General features: G+C 37.8%; 1 protein-coding gene across 4 annotated transcripts in view; it reads left to right on the top strand.

Moving 5' to 3' along the window:
* The first annotated feature begins 11,353 nt into the window (after window positions 1-11,353).
* LOC309634260 (uncharacterized protein) overlaps window positions 11,354-18,065 on the top strand; it is an 88,515-nt gene continuing 81,803 nt past the window's right edge. For all 4 annotated transcript variants that reach the window (XM_082404234.1, XM_082404236.1, XM_082404233.1 and 1 more), the window contains exon 1: window positions 11,354-15,696. In XM_082404234.1, coding sequence (XP_082260360.1) covers window positions 15,594-15,696 — 103 coding nt within the window. In that variant the 5' untranslated portion in view covers window positions 11,354-15,593. The remainder of the gene's footprint in view (window positions 15,697-18,065) is intronic.

Genomic DNA, 18,065 nt, shown 5'->3' with positions numbered 1-18,065 from the left:
GTTTATTGACCCAGCAGAAAGTTTTCCTAAAGAATCACATAGTACATACAAGGATGTTTTGTGCAGCGTTATTTGTAGTGGGGGAAAACTAAAAATAGGCAGTCATTAAAAAGAATGAATGACTTCTGTATCCATTGACCTGAAGGGTTGACCAAGAGGTATTATTAAATTTAAAAAAAAAGAATTTATAGAGAGATGTCTTTAATAAGGATCCAGTTTTATAAAAAGGAAACAACAAAAAATCCTATATATGGATATATGTCTTTGCACAGGGTTATATGAGAATAGAGAAATGTATGAAAGGATATATACCAGGTCATTTCCATTGGCTGCCTTAGGGAGGAGAGGGAATTCAGAAGATGCCATGAGAGAAGAGAGGAGATGGGGAAGAAAAAAAAGTCTGTAGCAAAATAAAGTCTGCCAATGTAATGATGTTGAATATACCTGTATGATTTTGTGTGTATTTGTGTTTATATATTTTGCTCTTTTAGTGGATTAAGCTTATCAGAGATTTGTTTATTTTAGAAAAATCCGTTCGTAGATTTTGTTTCCTAATTCATTAATATCTACTTTTAACTCTTTTATTTACCTCCTGCTATTATATTTAGTTTAATATTTATCATTTTAAGAAGGTATAAAATTGCAATTTTCTCCATATCTGAAAATATTTATTTTTACAGCTACACCTATTTAGAATATTTTATTTATTATTATTTCAATTAGAAATAGCACTGGAAGGAACATCTTTGAGTAATTATTTCAGAGGAAGTATGTATGGTATACTTTCTGAGACCTGTTATACAACTTAATATTTCCAGTTTCTTCATGCATGAACATCTTGACGGAGTTTAATTCTTGGGTCACAATATTTTTCTTTCAAGCATTACATGTATTAGTTCATTGTCATCTAGGAAAGTGTTTCCCAAATATTTTTGAAGGAACACTGGTTTTACATAATGTTTCTGAGAAAAAGAGTCTGACAGTCAAAAATATTTGGGAAGTGCTTCTTGTGTGGTACCATGAAACATGTTCTAGTTCAAATTCTAGTATTCGAACATTTGGCATGAATGCAAGAAAATCTGAGAACCGCTGACCTGGGACTTACATCTGGGAAATCCTCACCTTTTGGAGTGCATCACACTTCCCATCACCAGTCTCGTTTCATCTGTAACTGTGTCATTGTCAGACTGTAATTAGATGAAGGGAAGGAGATTCTGGGGTCTGCCCTGGATGCCTTCTTTTTTTTTTTTTTTTTAAGTTTTTTATTTATTTATTTATTTTTGGCTGCATTGGGTCTTTGTTGCTGCGCGCAGGCTTTCTCTAGCTGCGGCGAGCAGGGCTACCCTTCACTGCGGTGCGTGGGCTTCTCATTGCGGTGGCTTCTCTTGTTGCGGAGCACGGGCTCTAGGCGCACGGGCTTCAGTAGTTGTGGCTCACGGGCTCTAGAGCGCAGGCTCAGTAGTTGAGGCAAACGGGCTTAGTTGCTCCGCGGCATATGGGATCTTCCTGGACCAGGGATCAAACTTGTGTCCTCTGCACTGGCAGGCGGATTCTTAACCACTGCGCCACCGGGGAAGCCCTGGTGGACTTCTTTTGGAAATTTCATTTCTTAGTCTGAGAGGTTCTACCCTGAGGAATAGTGTATACCTCAGAAACCACTGCAGTGTCTTTAGGAGAAATGACACTATAAATGCCTGGAGTATAACACAATGAATGATAATTTGGTTTATATACCTCAATTTTAAATTCCAATGTATTTAAAGTTCCAAATATATCTCAAGTAAATATGCCAAACTCTACTAAAAGTTTGATCACCTTTTAAATTCACACAGTTGGTCTTTTCTCTGGCATTTCAAAAACAGGGCAAATGATAGTCAATGATGAACCTCACATAAAACAGGAGAACTTTGTTATCCACATTTAATTTTTTATAAAGCAAAGCAAATAACTTGATGCTTCTACCCAATTTTGTTAATAAAAAATTACTACCCAATTTTGTTAATAAAAAATTACTATCTTGATAGCAAGATTAAAATCCTTTCATAAATTGTTTATCAATAAAGTCAACATATATCCTAAAAGCAGATGAAAATTTTAAAGTTTTTTCCATTAAAAAAAAAGTCTAATTTCAGACCCAGCATTGCTGGTTCACCATCAGGACACACTAAAAAATTTTTTCCCAATTTAGTTCATTAACTTCAAATAATTTTGACACAGCTCGAAAGACATCATCAACTTCGATGATGGTCTCCAAGTCTTTAATTTAAAAAGTAGCACATCTTATTCAAATGTATCTCTAACCGTGCATTAGGAAATATACTCAATTCCTGTCCTCTGTGGATTCATCACAACTAAAAGCAAAATAATTTAAGATCAGCTCTTTTGCAAAGCTTGAAGTTTGATATCTTCAACAATACATCAGTTTGATTCTTGACTATAGAACAGAATAGAAAAAATATCCCAGTATTTTATCTACTAATAATTCTTGGCAGTATCCCAAATGCAAAATTGAGGAGAGTGTCTTCATTAGAGGAATAGTTTTTAAAGTTAGTCTTTGTGATTAAATGAGCTATTTCATACAACAATTTCACTTTTGTGCATTCCTAATGCAATATTATATGTTACAGGGAAATCCAATTTGTAGAAAAATCCACTGCCTTTTTAATTATGTCAGTATGATTTTACTTGAGTGTTATTCAGTTTGAGAGATTCTCAAGGCATACCTGCTCTTCATTTTTACACTACTGATGCTAAGGAAGCTGGACTTCTCTTTTTCAATATATAAGAATCCATATGTATTAATTATCTATTGCTGCATAACAAAACAAAAAAACCAATTCTAATTCTCTTGCACTTGTACATCTTTTGATCTTTTTGTTTATTGGCCTTAAGGACTTTTCTTTATGTTTAAAGTTTAATAGTTACACTAGAATATGTCATAGAATTGATCCTTATGAGTAAATTTTCCCAGGTACCTAGTGGACCCTTTCAATATGTAGATCCTGATCTTCTTTCATTTCCAGAAAGTCTCCTTGAATTATCCTCATCAGTGACTCCAATTATATATATATTGTTTCTTTTTTGCATTTCAGTCTACCATTTCAACTACTTTCTCCCTAACCCTTTTTGCTTCTTTATCTTCTTTTCATTCTCTTATATGTTTTCCTGCCTTTCTTCAATTTCTCTAATTAAAATTTCATTTTAGTCTATTCTTTCTTGGGCACCTTGTAAAAGGGCACTTAATCTTTTCTTTTCCAATTTCTTTTTTTTTTAATTGAAGTATAGTTGATGTACAGTATTATATAAGTTACAGGTGTACAATATAGTGATTCACAATTTTTGAAAGTTACATTCCATTTATAGCTATTAAAGAATATTGGCTATATTCCCTGCGTTGTACAATGTATCCATGTAGTTATTTTATACATAGTAGTTTGTACCTCTTAATCCCCTACCCCTGTGTTGCGCCTCCCCACTACTCTCTCCACACTGGTAACCACTAGTTTGTTCACTATAACTGTGAGTCTGTTTCTTGTTTTGTTATATTCACTAGTTTGTTGTATTTTTAAGATTCCACATGTAAGTGATATCATACAGTATTTGTCCTTCTCTGTCTGACTTATTTCACTTAACATAATGCCCTCCAAGTCCATCCATGTTGTTACAAATGGCAAAATTTCCTTCTGTTTGTGGCTGAGTAGTATTCCATTATAGTAGTATAGTAGTATTCCAATATATATATTGCACAACTTCTTTATCCATTCATCTGTTGATAGACACAGGTTGCTTTCATATCTTGGCTCCAAGTTCTCGAGGGGAATTTATTTTTATCATCCCATATTCTCTATTCAGTGCGTCTATAAAGGCATAATTAATCATTCTTGTAAATTCCTGGCAAATGTTGGATGTGACAGTAGATCAAGCTAGATATTTAATTGAAGACCTTTCCAGGCATGCCTTGACCTCTCATTTCTATAACTCATTCAGACATTTTTTTTACTTGCTGACTTGTTTTGTTATCTATCTCATATGTATCTCTTGCTTTCCTAGGAAGATAGTAAATTTCCTTTTTTTTTTTAAACAACTTTATTGGAGTATAATTGCTTTACAATGGTGTGTTAGTTTCTGCTGTATAACACAGTGAATCAGCTATACATATACATATATCCCCACTTTTCCTCCCTCTTGCGTCTCCCTCCCACTCTCCCTATCCCACCCCTTTAGGTGGACACAAAGCACTGAGCTGATCTCCCTGTGCCATGCGGCTGCTTCCCACTAGCTATCTGTTTTACATTTGGTAGTGTATATATGTCCATGCAACTCTCTCACTTCGTCCCAGCTTACCCTTCCCCCTCCCCATGTCCTCAAGTCTATTCTCTACATCTGTGTCTTTATTCCTGTCCTGCCCCTAGGTTCTTCAGAACCATTTTTTTTTTTAGATTCCATATATATGTGTTAGCAAACGGTATTTGTTTTTCTCTTTCTGACTTACTTCACTCTGTATGACAGTCTCTAGTTCCATCCACCTCACTATAAATAACTCAATTTCATTTATTTTTATGGCTGAGCAATATTCCATTGTATATATGTGCCACATCTTCTTTATCCATTCATCTGTTGATGGACACTTAGGTTGTTTCCATGTCTTGGCTATTGTAAATAGTGCTGCAATGAACATTGTGGTACATGACGCTTTTTGAATTATGGTTTCCTCAGGGTATATGCCCAGTAGTGGGATTGCTGGGTCATATGGTAGTTCTATTTTTAGTTTTTTGAGGAACCTCCATACTGTTCTCCATAGTGGCTGTATCAATTTACATTCCCACCAACAGTGCAAGAGGGTTCCCATTTCTCCACACCCTCTCCAGCATTTATTGTTTGTAGATTTTTTGATGATGGCCATTCTGACCAGTGTGAGGTAATACCTCATTGTAGTTTTGATTTGCATTTCTCTAATGATTAGTGATGTTGAGCATCCTTTCATGTGTTTGTTGGCCATCTGTATATCTTCTTTGGAGAAATGTCTATTTAGGTCTTCTGCCCATTTTTGGATTGGGTTGTTTGTTTTTTTGATATTGAGCTGCATGAGCTGCTTGTATATTTTGGAGATTAACCCTTGATCAGTTGCTTCGTTTGCAAATATTTTCTCCCATTCTGAGGGTTGTCTTTTCCTCTTGTGTATGGTTTCCTCTGCTGTGCAAAAGCTTTTAAGTTTCATTAGGTCCCATTTGTTTATTTTTGTTTTTATTTCCATTTCTCTAGGAGATGGGTCTAAAAGGATTTTGCTGTGATTTATGTCATAGAGTGTTCTGCCTATGTTTTCCTCTAAGAGTTTGATAGTGTCTGGCCTTACACTTAGATCTTTAATCCATTTTGAGTTTATTTTTGTGTATGGTGTTAGGGAGTTCTAATTTCATTCTTTTTCATGTAGCTGTCCAGTTTTTCCAGCACCACTTATTGAAGAGGCTGTCTTTTCTCCATTGTATATTCTTGCCTCCTTTATCAAAGATAAGGTGACCATAGGTGCGTGGGTTTATCTCTGGGCTTTCTATCCTGTTCCATTGATCTATATTTCTGTTTTTCTGCCAGTACCATACTGTCTTGATTACTGAAGCTTTGTAGTATAGTTTGAAGTCTGGGAGCCTGACTCCTCCAGCTCCGTTTTTCTTTCTCAAGATTGCTTTGGCTATTTGGGGTCTTTTGTGTTTCCATACAAATTGTGGAATTTTTTGTTCTAGTTCTGTGAAAAATGCCATTGGTAGTTTGGTAGGGATTACATTGAATCTGTAGATTGCTTTGGGTAGTATAGTCATTTTCACAATGTTGATTCTTCCAATCCAAGAACATGGTATATCTCTCCATCTGTTTGTATCATCTTTAATTTCTTTCATCAGTGTCTTATAGTTTTCTGCATACAGGTCTTTTGTCTCCTTAGGTAGGTTTATTCCTAGGTATTTTATTCTTTTTGTTGCAGTGGTAAATGAGAGTGTTTCCTTAATTTCTCTTTCAGATTTTTCATCCTTAGTGTATAGGATGCAAGAGATTTCTGTGCATTAATTTTGTATCCTGCTACTTTACCAAATTCATTGATTAGCTCTAGGAGTTTTCTGGTAGCATCTTTAGGATTCTCTATGTATAGTATCATGTCATCTGCAAACAGTGACAGTTTTATGTCTTCTTTTCCAATTTGGATTCCTTTTATTTCTTTTTTCTTCTCTGCTGTGGCTAAAACTTCCAAAACTATGTTGAATAATATTGGTGAGAGTGGGCAACTTTGTCTTGTTCCTGATCTTAGTGGAAATGGTTTCAGTTTTTCACCATTGAGAATGATGTTTGCTGTGTGTTTGTCATATATGGCCTTTATTATGTTGAGGTAAGTTCCCTCTATGCAGGACACTTAATCTTGATTTCTGATATGATTTTGTCTTTGTTTACATTTCTTTTCCGTTTTCAACCAATTCTCTTTAATTCCTAATACAAGGGTGCCCTTTTTATGTCCATGTGTCAGTGCAGAATATCTTTAAAAGGTGGCTTTTATTTTTTGTGGTTGAGGAAGGAATTGCGTGTCCTTCAGTTTTTTGGTTCTCTCTTATTTGCAAGACTCAAAAATGTTCCCTTTGCTTCTTTTCCCCATCACCACCATATCTGTAAAAACCATCTCTCCTGGCCTTTTCACATTCTCTTCCCTCAGAAGCAGTGCCTTTTTAAAACTGCTACCTCAAATAACATATGTTTTTATATTCCTTCCTTATAGCAGGTACTGTGGTATACCAGGACTCTTTTTCAGAATTTTCCCAACTCAGAGTAGACTTTGTCTTTCTAGGAGTGATTTTAGATCAAGCCTGGGCCTGTCACTATCTACCCTCTTCACTCTTCCATGTAGCATTTCCCCTACCACCCTTGGTCTTCGTGGATGCTAGTGGGCAAAGCATGAAAAATAATTTCCTGGCATTTGGAGTTTTTATCTACTTGGGGATAAATCTGAAATTTGTACATTCTCTTTCTCCTGGTTATGCTGAAGACATGGATTTTGTGGTTGTATTTATCCTTCTTGTTGTTCTCTATTATTTTTGAGAGATTCAGGTTTTTGTGGCCATCATCTCAGCTACCCCTAGGGCTAAGTTAGAAAGGTTTCTTATATCTTTTATATGACCCTATCAACCATAAAGATTTCATTGAGCTTTACTTCTTACAGTTTTCTCTAAGAATATATTAGCTATTTTTTGTTTTCCAGACATAAAATTATATGATAATATTGAATATGTTCTCAAACTACATGCCCCTCAGCCCATAGATTCTAATATTATCCTCCCCCAGGAGACATGCTTCACTCTCCCCACTCCTTATTTTCTGAGAATCACTATTCCAACTATTATACTTAAATCTGTATAATGCAGAATCTGTAGGTGATATGTTACAGGGACCCTGGAGTAACCAACAGAGAAACTCCTCAGAATGACATGCCCTAGAACAAAAGGATTTCATAAACCTTCCTGATTTTAGGCAGGAAAAATAATAACACTCTATGAATGTGGGGAAAAGGATGCATCAGATCAAATCCACACCCACTCTTCCCAGCCCCTGAGGGTATTAACATCAGGACATGACTGTTTACATATTGCTATGAGAGAAATAAAAGCAGAGGTAATTTTAAAAATTGAAAGTGGTAAGAAAATAATGAGTATTTCACTTTGGATATATGTACGGAATAAGTCAAAAAATGCCATGTGTATCTTTCATTGTTATATACTATAACTTTACATCAGTGTATACACATTAATAACTGGTAGAAAGTCATTTTAGACTTAGCAACAAATAGATTCATGAGCAGTTGTGCAAAATCCAAATTTTTTTGTTGATGGAGGAGCTTCTGGATCCAGTTTAGTCTGTGAGAATTTTCTCCATTTTTCAACCATCTATCTCTATACCTTTTCTGATGATCTCTTATCATGAAAGGTTTTTTTTTCAAACACTATAGAAGAGATCAAAAGGATTTTTGGAACATTGGGCTACAGGTTAAGCCTACAGACTATCAGGCAAAGTCCTATTATATAGCTGTTTCAGACCCACTTCATTTGGCTTGTACTTGTTCTCTTTACCCCAGAACCAAATATTATGAATCATACCTTTGACTCCTCTTCAACCAGACCCAGCAATTAGCTATTGGAATCGATAACTCTGCAAATTAAAATCCCACTGTCAAACACTGAGGTTTTGTTGGTAGTGATGGTGTTGGTGGTGGTTGCTTTGGTTTTGTTTTGGTTTCTCTTTGCTTCTGAAATTAAAAATCATGGTTATGGAACTGGACTTATGATCCTCAGGTATGAGGGTAGAAAAATAAGGCATCCACTGGGACATTGTTACTCTGTCTCCAGTCTCCTTGTTTGTATTTTAAACAAATAGCTCTTGTCTTTTGACACCCTAGCCCAGAGCAGCACTGAAGCATCCTTCCTACATGACAGGTGTAATTTATCATCTGCCAGGGTCTGGTGCAAATTATTACTCACCAGCCCTAAATGAGACAGAGCGGACTGTTGAGGGAGGGGCAGCAGGGAATAATGAGAAAATAAAGCATTGGAAGGCAGGAGGCTGGATCATAACCTCAGCTCTACCTCTGGCTCATTGTTTAACCTGGGGCAAGTCCCTGCCCTGCTCTTGAGCCTCAGATTTCCCATCTGAACTGGATGCTGTCTGGAGAGACTAGCAGCTCAGAAGAGCGCAGCCCTCTTCTAAAAGAGACTTTGGTTAGAAATTGCCCTCATGGCCTCCAAGAGCTTTGTAGGTCTTGTGGAGTAGTGCCTACACAAGCAGGAGAAAGGAGTGGTCCAAGACAATGGAGGCCTGACCCCTCACCCCACAGCTTAGACAGGTGAGAGAGGATGAGAGAACACTCTCTATCACCTAGTTATCTAGCCCCTGCCATATCATTCACGCCAAGGGGCCAACCAGTCTCTCTTTGTATACCACCACCAATGATGAGTTCACTTCCTGGCAAAGTAGCCCCTTTCCTTTTGCATTTTTAACGCAGTAGAGATGGAGAGAAGTGGGTACTTTCAAGAGATATTCACAGGATAAAAGTAACAGGAGGGAAGTGTCAAAGATGAAGCCTAGTTTTCTGACTTGTGAAAGTACATGGACGGGCAGTGCATTCACTTATATAGGAGCAGATTAAGGGTACGTAGAAGAAGATCATGAATTCAGTCTTTGACATGTGACTTTGAGGAGCCATTGAGACATCCAAGCAAAAGCAAGTGACCAGTAGGATATTCAGATCCAGAGCTCAAAGGAGACATCCAGACTGAAGACAAATAAATTAGAGTCGTTTTCCTAAAGACTGATAGAGGTAGTTATTGAGGAAGACAGTATGGAATGAAAAGGAGAAAAGGGACCTTAGATAAGAACTTGAGGAATACCAATGTTGAAAGTGTGGATGCATGGGGAATTGATGGGCAACCAGAGAGGTGAGGGGAGAACCAGGAAGGTGGCACTTTGGAAATCACTAGAGGAGAGTTTCAAGAAAGACCAAGTTGTCAATAGTGTCAAGAACTGCTAAGAAGTCAAGTAAAATAAAGACTAAAAACAGCCATTGAATGCAATGAAGTAGTGATGCTTGATGACTCTATTAAGAACGATTTTGGTAGACTTATGGGGCCAGAAGTTAGGGTAGAGGGTTGAGGACTGAGTGGGAGGTGAGGAAATGAGGCAGCAAGTGTAGACAATTCTGCGAAGGCATTTAGCTGTGAAAGGAGAGGAGAGAAATGGGCAGTACTGGGGTGGGATGTGGAGCATTAGATGCTTTCTTAAATGGGAAAGGATTTATCATGGTTCCATGTCAATGGGATGATCCAGTTGAAATAGAATGATTGACTGCACAGGAGAGAAAAGGTTACTGATAGTTCCTTAGAAGACAGGAGGGGATGGGATCCAAAGAACAGAGGGAGGGGTTGCTTCATCAGTGTTTCAAAATTCTTACAGCCGGGTTTCTACCAGGGCTGTAAAGTAAATAACTGGTCTTTGGTTTCATTTTATTTGTAGTACTAGGTCAATTTTTTTAAATTACAATTTTACATGTGTATCGTCCTCTTTTTGCTCTCTTCACATCTCAAAAGTATTCAATTCCTATGAAACATGTTTAAAATGAAATAAACATCTGCAGAAGTTATGATAGCTAAAAAAATGTTATATTTATTCAGAGAAATGAAATTCAAATATCTTAGAGAAAATTCACAGAACTGTATTTCAGTATACTTTGTGAGAATATTCTCCAATCTCATCTTCTAATTGACTGAAGGAAATCTAAATGGAAAATAAGACATCAATAATTTGTGTGATTATCACTTAGCCATCTTTTTCTTCAGAGAAGAAGCATTGGGCCAACAGTGATCCAGACTGCTCTGATCCCTGGTCAGCACCCATGTGGCCACCCCAACCGTCTGACTCCCTGCAAAACCCCTGACTAGTAGTCTTTTACCCCTCATACACAGGCAGTTTATGGACCCTCATATAGATTCAGAGCCATTCTCATCTCAACTCAAAAGAGAAAAAGTCTCTCCATGGGAATCATCACTCAGAAGAAGTACTCACCTTTCAAGGTCAAGCACCACAAAGCCACTGAGGACCTCTTTCTTTCCTACTGGGGACTGCGACACATTTCTTCACAGCCCGTTCATTTAGAAATTCCTTCTCTATTCATATTTCCTGAGACCCTTCATGCAACTCATAGAGAAAAAGACCACAGGGGCAAGTGGATAATGCAGATGAACACAGCCCTTCACCAGTTAAGTCTTAGATTCATAGATTCCAAGAAGATTCTAAGAAACCATGGGTTAGTGGGGATCATCTAGTCCAGTCTCTCACCTGTGGGGGTTCCCTTTTCAGCTTCTCTAACAATGGCACTGTGGCCTCCATTTGAACCCCTCAAGTGACAGGGTTCTACCCCGTGAAGCGGATACAAGAGAGAATATAACTAACACAACATTGTAAAGCAGCTATACTCCAATAAAAATTTTAAAAACAAAAAATAAAAAAATAGGGCTTCCCTGGTGGCGCAGTGGTTGAGAATCTGCCTGCTAATGCAGGGGACACGGGTTCGAGCCCTGGTCTGGGAAGATCCCACATGCCGCGGAGCGACTAGGCCCGTGAGCCACAACTACTGAGCCTGCGTGTCCGGAGCCTGTGCTCCGCAACAAGAGAGGCCACGATAGTGAGAGACCCACGCACCGCGATGAAGAGTGGCCCCCACTTGCCGCAACTAGAGGAAGCCCTCGCGCAGAAACGAAGACCCAACACAGCCATAAATAAATAAATAAAGTTAAAAAAAAAATGCGTTGATACAACCATGTCTCACTTTAAAAAAAAAATAAAAAATAAAAAAATAAAATAAAAAAATAAAAGACCTATATCAAGTGAAAAAGAGAGAGAGAAAGAGAGAGAGATAGGACACTCTCTTTGAGTTTCTAAAGGGTTCTCCTTAGGAAGAGGGGCCTGACCTCCAGGAACCTAGGATAGAACCTCAAAAAAAGCAGATTTCAACTTCATACGTGGCAGAAGACCTTGAGAGAAAGAGTTGTCCAAACTGAGTTCATGGTCTCATCCTCAGTTGTTCTCTCTCCTTCCTTCTGATACAGAGGGTCCTCCTGCCTAACCACCTACAATCCACTATTTTTGTTGGGAAAGACTTCCTGGTATGGAGCCACAAGTCCTCAGGGAGCTTCTTCTGGTTTGTCCTTTTTTATGCTCATGGAGAAATAGTGGCCATCCCGTTCTTTTAATAAGAAGAAACCTTCAGAATTTGCTAATGGGGTCATGTCTTACTTTAAACCAGATTAACAAGAAAAGGGAGTCCCACATCCACCCAGCAGACTAAAGAGAGAAAGAATCCTTAGTCAAGAGCCCTCCCCTGACAGTGATGGGTTAAAAGCAGAGGATGCTGGTAACCGGGGCTGCCTCTCAGCTCTGCCAGCAGTCATGCTGCTTAGCCTCCATCAACAGGGCCCCCACCCATCCAAGCAGAGGCACACAGCTTGATTGCAGGGGTCATGGTTTTGTTTATATAAATGGATCAGACATCACCTAAAGTCCTGCAACTTGCTTTTTTTTTTTAATTTTATTGAAGTAAAGTTGATTTGCAATGTTGTGTTAATTTCTGCTGTACAGCAAAGTGATTCAGTTATACATATGTATATATTCTTTTTCATATTCTTTTCCATTATGGTTTATCACAGCATATTAAATATAGTTCCCTGTGCTATATAGTAAGACCTTGTTATTTATCCATCCTATATATAATAGTTTGCATCTGCTAATCCCAAACTCCCAATCCTTCCCTCCCTTACCCTCCTCCCCCTGGGCAACCACAAATCCGTTCTCTATGTCTGTGAGTCTGATTCTGTTTCATAGATATGTTCGTGCAACTTGCTTTTTTAAGTAATGGTTATGGTATTATTCATTTTTTATTATTATGAACATCTTTATCTGTACATATAGGCCTATCTCATTCATTTTACAGGCTGAGTAGTAGTCTATGAAGCGGATACACATAATTTATTTACATAATCTGCTTTTATTGGACATCTGAGATATTTCCAAGTCCTTCCAAAACTACAGTGACAATTCTATGCATACATACATTTGTGTGCACTTCTGTTAGCATTCTCTAAAATATGTGAATATCTTTTCCTTCACTTTTTACTACAATAAACAGTTAGAACCTTTTTACATACATCTCTGGGCACAAGTGTAGTATTTCTAAGAATATATCCTCCAAAGCAGAATTTGGATCGGAGAATTCCGAATATTCAGAGGGGATGAATATTTTTAAAATTTACTGCCAAATTGCCCTCCTAAAGATCTTACCAATTTATATACTTTCACGAGTAAGAGTATGAAAGTGTCTGCATCCCTCATATACACTACAACTCTGGTTATTTTTAACTTCTTAAATTTTGCTGATTTGTTAGGTAGAAAGGTGACTTTTTAAAAAAAGAATTGCATTTCCCTGGTCATTGGTGAGGTTGAGCATTTTTTAATATCTTTGTTGATATTTTTACTTCTTCTTCAGTGATTTGCCTGTTCAGAGACTTAGCTGGTTTTTCTTTGTCTTTTGTAATATTGATTTACAGGAGCTCTTTAAACAATTAATGCTTTCTTAATACTTTATCTGTTTTATATGCTATAAAAATTTTCTCCTGGTCTGTCACTTATCTTTTAATTTTGCTTATCTTTGCCCATTTTTCTGTTGACTTATTTAGATTTTCCCATTGATTTGTAAAGACTTTTTCTATCCTAAGAATATCCATCTTTGTCATAAATCTTGCAAATATGTTTGTTTTCTTTTCTGTTTTAGACTTTCTTGAGTGGAGGAGATGTTTTATGTTTGTTTTGGCACATATAACTTTGTATATCATAAGTCTTTAGAAAGATTTTCTCCACCCTGAGATGCGATATTCACCAATATCTTCTTTAGGTTTTCCTAGCTGTGATTCTTTAATCCATCTGGAATTGATTTTGTTGTGCGATATGCCATAGGAATCTCATTTTTTTCTTCCAAAATAGTTGGTCAAATTTCCCAATATCTTTCATCAAATTAGTCATCCTTTCCTCTCTGGTTTGTAATCCCAACTTAGTCATATATTTTTTATTTGGACTTGAAAGAGGTAGAAATTTTTATTATCAGCAATCTTGACTTCATTTACAAGGGAGAGATGAATTATTTGTTTTGCATGGGAAAGGAGAGTGTGGTGGCGGATAAAATCAGGAGAAGGCAGTTAAGATAGTCATGGAATTTATTGTGAAAAAGGAAAGTCTGAGGAAAAAATGGGGAAAGAGAAAACTACTGAGTCATAGAAGGAATGTGTTATCAAAACAGCAATGGCCACAGGGAAGGAATGTTCGTGAGCGTCTCACAAAGAGAAGGATGCAAGCAGAACTGAGTTGGCTGTCCTGGGCTCCCAGCTGAAGGGAAAGGTCGTCAGTCAGCTCCCCTTGCCACATGACCTAAGTGGCTCTCACTAAGCCTGGCATAGAGTGCGTGTTAAGTCAGGGCTCTTAATTAATTAACAACTATGAAGAACTGGCATTGGGGCTATATATTTAACATATATGTGAAGGTTGTCCTGTAACATTTACATTATGTGTAAAATACATATAAAGCTTTACTTTAACGCTGAAAGCTATTTAAACTTTAAAGCAATACATGTCCGTTATTAAAGAGAGAGAGAGAGAAAATAGAGGACAGAATAATGCTAGGGTTAGGATTAGCTTTTTTGAGCACCTACTAGGGTCCAGAACGTTATTAGCTGCTTTACATATATTTTATTTCATAAAGAAGAAAATTAAAACTCCTGTAATCCCACGACTTGAGATTAACCACCATTAACACTCTGCTGTATTTCCGTCCAGTCTGGTTCTTCTGATAAATGTTTTATAACAATATCTAACATTTATTGAGCTGTTACATGCCAGAACTAATAAAAAACGCTTTACTAAACCTCATGACAATCCTAAGAGATAGACACTATTATTATTTTAATTTTATAGATAAGGAAATGGAGACTAGTGAGGTTAAATAATGGACCCTGGTTCTGTATAACCAGTTTTGTAGATTACTTTTTATCACTTATGCTTATATCAGGAATTTTTTCCCACATTAACTATCCCACAGAAGAGATCACTTAATAGCTACGTAATATTTCTGTTCAATCGTTAGTGATTTTTTAATAGAATAAATACTGCTGGTGGTGCTCATTTTGAAATGTATAGAAATATTGAATCACTATGTTGTGTGCCAGGAACTAACATAGTGTTGTAGGTCAATTATACTTCAAAAACAAACAAACAAACAAACTCAGAAAAAGAGATCAGATTTATAGTTATCGGAGGCTGGGGTGGGGAGGGGAGAAATTGGATGAAGATGGTCAAAAGGTACAAACTTCCAGTAATAAGATAAATAAATGCTATGGATATAATGTACGACATGATTAATATAATTAGCATGTCATATGTTGTATATGCAAAATGATAAGAAAGTAAATCCTAAGAGTTTTCATCACCAGGAAAAAATTTTTTTTTCCTTTTTTAAAATTTTATATCTCTAAGAGATGATGGATGGTCACTAAACTTGTTGTGGTAATTCTTTCAGGACGTATGTAAGTCAAATCTTTATGCTGTACACCTTAAACTTGGGCAGTGCTGTATGTCAGTTATATCTCAATAACACTGGAAGAAAATAAAAGTAAAATAAAATAAAAGAATAAATACTGCTGTTAGGAACAACCTTGTACTTAAAACTTTGTGCGTATCTGAGCGCTCAGATTAAAAAAAAAATAAGTGGAATTACTGAGTCAACTTTTTTTCAGGCTCTTTCTACATATTGTCAAATTGCCTTCCAGAAAACTTCAACCATTTTACACTCCACCAGCAATAAATGAAAGTACCCATTTAACGCCCTAGCCAACACTAAGTATTATTAATTTTAAATTCTAACCAATTTAAATGGGTAAGCAATTATAAATCATCATTTCAGGTTTCTTATCATAAAGGAAAAACAAAACAGGATTTTGTTTCTTTCAAAATTTTAATTAAACCTCTCTCATATGCCAGGCACTCTTCTGGGGGCTAAGGATGGGACAGTGAACAGGACAAACCCTACCCCTGCCTTCGTGGGACTCAAACCTAACATAGAGGTACATTCAACAGGTAATGAATAAATTCCAGGTGTTAGCTCTATAATAAGTACTTAGAAGCACTTAGTGTTTATCGGCCCCTTCTAAAGTAAAGCACTAAGAACTCATTTGATCCTCACAACAATTCTTTTGGGTAGGTACTATTATTACCCCCATTTTACAGATGAGGAAACTGAATCACCAAGAGGTCAAGTAACTTGCCCAAGGTCATACAACAAGTAGCAAAGGCAAGATTCAGACCCAGGCAACCCCGATTCAGTGGCCTTTACCTCTGCTATCCCTCTATTGAAGGACAGAGTATAGGGCATGCTGAGACACTGAAGAGTAGAAAGAAGATAAACGAAAATAGAAAAATTAAAACAAAGTGGATTCAAATAAACGGTAAAAGGATCAGAAATGGAAGTCCACTTGAGTCAGAAATATTACTGTGAGGTTCTGAACTGTGTCTTTGCCCTCCTTTATTCAGAGGAGTAGGTGAGAATGACACGTGGCAGAAACCTGCAGATCCTGCACACATGGGACAATAAACCTGGAACAGTCCAAAGACAGAGGAAAGGAATGGTCTAAATTCTCCTGCTATGAGGCAGCAGAGGAGGGAAGAAGGGAGCAGCCCCTGCCTTCCTAGACCTTCAGGAATGGGAAAGATAAAGGGCTCAATCCCAGCAGCATTCAAAACTGAACAGATGAGGAGAAAATAGAAACTTGTACATTTCCTGGGCTTCTGGCTAAGTGATCTCCCAGCTTGGCCTGAGGCTACCACCCCCACTGGCAGGACCTGTGGTTTTGAAGGAGACCTTGGGGTGACGCTGCTGTGGGATGCAGCGCCATCTAGCAGATGTGACAGTGAAATGGCACCAGAACCACTCGGCCGTTCTGAAGTCCCTCGAAAGACAAGTACTGTACCCCACTGTGCTAGGTGCTGAGGTTGCCACAATGAATAAACAAGCCTCTGTCCTTGAGAAGGTCACTGTTCATCTGAGGAGACCATCGCAGGTTCTAGAGCAGAGATCTATGCAAGTGTTTAGGGAACAGGGGCTAAGGAGGCTGACCTTCCCTGCGGTTCAAGGAAAGCTACACAGAAGAAGCAATATTCAAACCAGGTCTCAAAAGATGAGGAATTATTTGTCAAGCAGTAGACAATAGAAGGAACTTCCAGGCAGTGGGACCAGAAGTTCAAAGGCCCAGAGATGTGAAAGAGTTCAATGCATTCAGGAAAGGTTGGAACATTCAAACCACAAGCCACTGTCAACCTTACAGACCAGCTAGTTCCATGTTTAATGGATGAAGTTACGAAGATTCAGGCAAGGAGGGGACCTCATGCAGATTCACACCCAAGTTAGGAGTGTCCACACTGGAACCCATGTCTCCTGGCCACAGGAGATCAAGGCCTGCTACCAGCTCTCTGGAGAAGTCATGGTCACCTGGCAGGGCCCAGCAGTAAGGCTGGGCACCTGGAAATTTGACCTTGAACTCAAGAAGAACTGCTTGCATTCAGAACCTACCTCTACCCCTAGCTAGGTGAGGTTTTCAAGTTACTTATTCTTTTCAAGTCTCAGTTTTCTTATCTGTCAGATGGGAACCATCATAGTCCTCACCTCATATGGTTGTTGTGAGACTAGAAAGAGTTAATCCATGTTAAGTGCTTGACACGATGCCTAGTATATGCTGAATGCTTGGGGATCAGATACTAAGTCTGCAATTTTAATATTGTCACTTTTTATTGCAGTATTATGATATTTTTATTATTTGAAAGCATTTATTATTATTAATTGATTGTTTACTATTTATTATTTTTACTGTTTCTTATTATGTACTAAGAACTTACTGAAGGAGCTGGAGCTATTCTGTGTGAATAAGGGTAAACACAGAAGCCACAGTCCTGTTTTCAAAACTTGAAGGGTTGTGCTAGAACAAAAGGAGTAGAAATCATCAGAGGGGCCCCGGGGGCCCAAGCCAGGCACAGCGGTTGAGAGCTTCAGGAAGGCAGACTTTAGTGTAGTGTAAAGAACTTTCCTACCCTTCAAGTGGCCCTGGGCGGAAGTTATTTACTTGTTGGAAATGTTCAGTCTGAGACCAGATGACTATTGATCGCTACCATGCCCCACCTTGCATGGGGCAGGAAGTCATCTAGCCCATTTCACTATCTGATGCCTTAAACATCTAATTGAGCTCTGCTTTCCAGGGGAATATGATTTGGTAGGTCATCTGGGAAGACAGCTGTCTATGTTTATAAATTTCAAAGTCATGAGCAATGCTCAAAGAAGTCAGGATCCAAAATGTATAACCCTGTTTTTCAGAGTAATTCATTAGATTTAAGCTAAATGTGAGGAAAGGCTGAGATGCCCATGTCAGCCTGGAGACAGGGGGAATGGGCCAGAGAAA

Source organism: Balaenoptera borealis (genome assembly GCF_965194805.1).
Source record: "Balaenoptera borealis genome assembly, chromosome: 8".
NCBI classification, from domain to species: domain Eukaryota; kingdom Metazoa; phylum Chordata; class Mammalia; order Artiodactyla; family Balaenopteridae; genus Balaenoptera; species Balaenoptera borealis.
The sequence above is the reverse complement of the archived record's forward strand: the minus strand, read 5'-3'. Positions and strand labels throughout refer to the sequence as shown.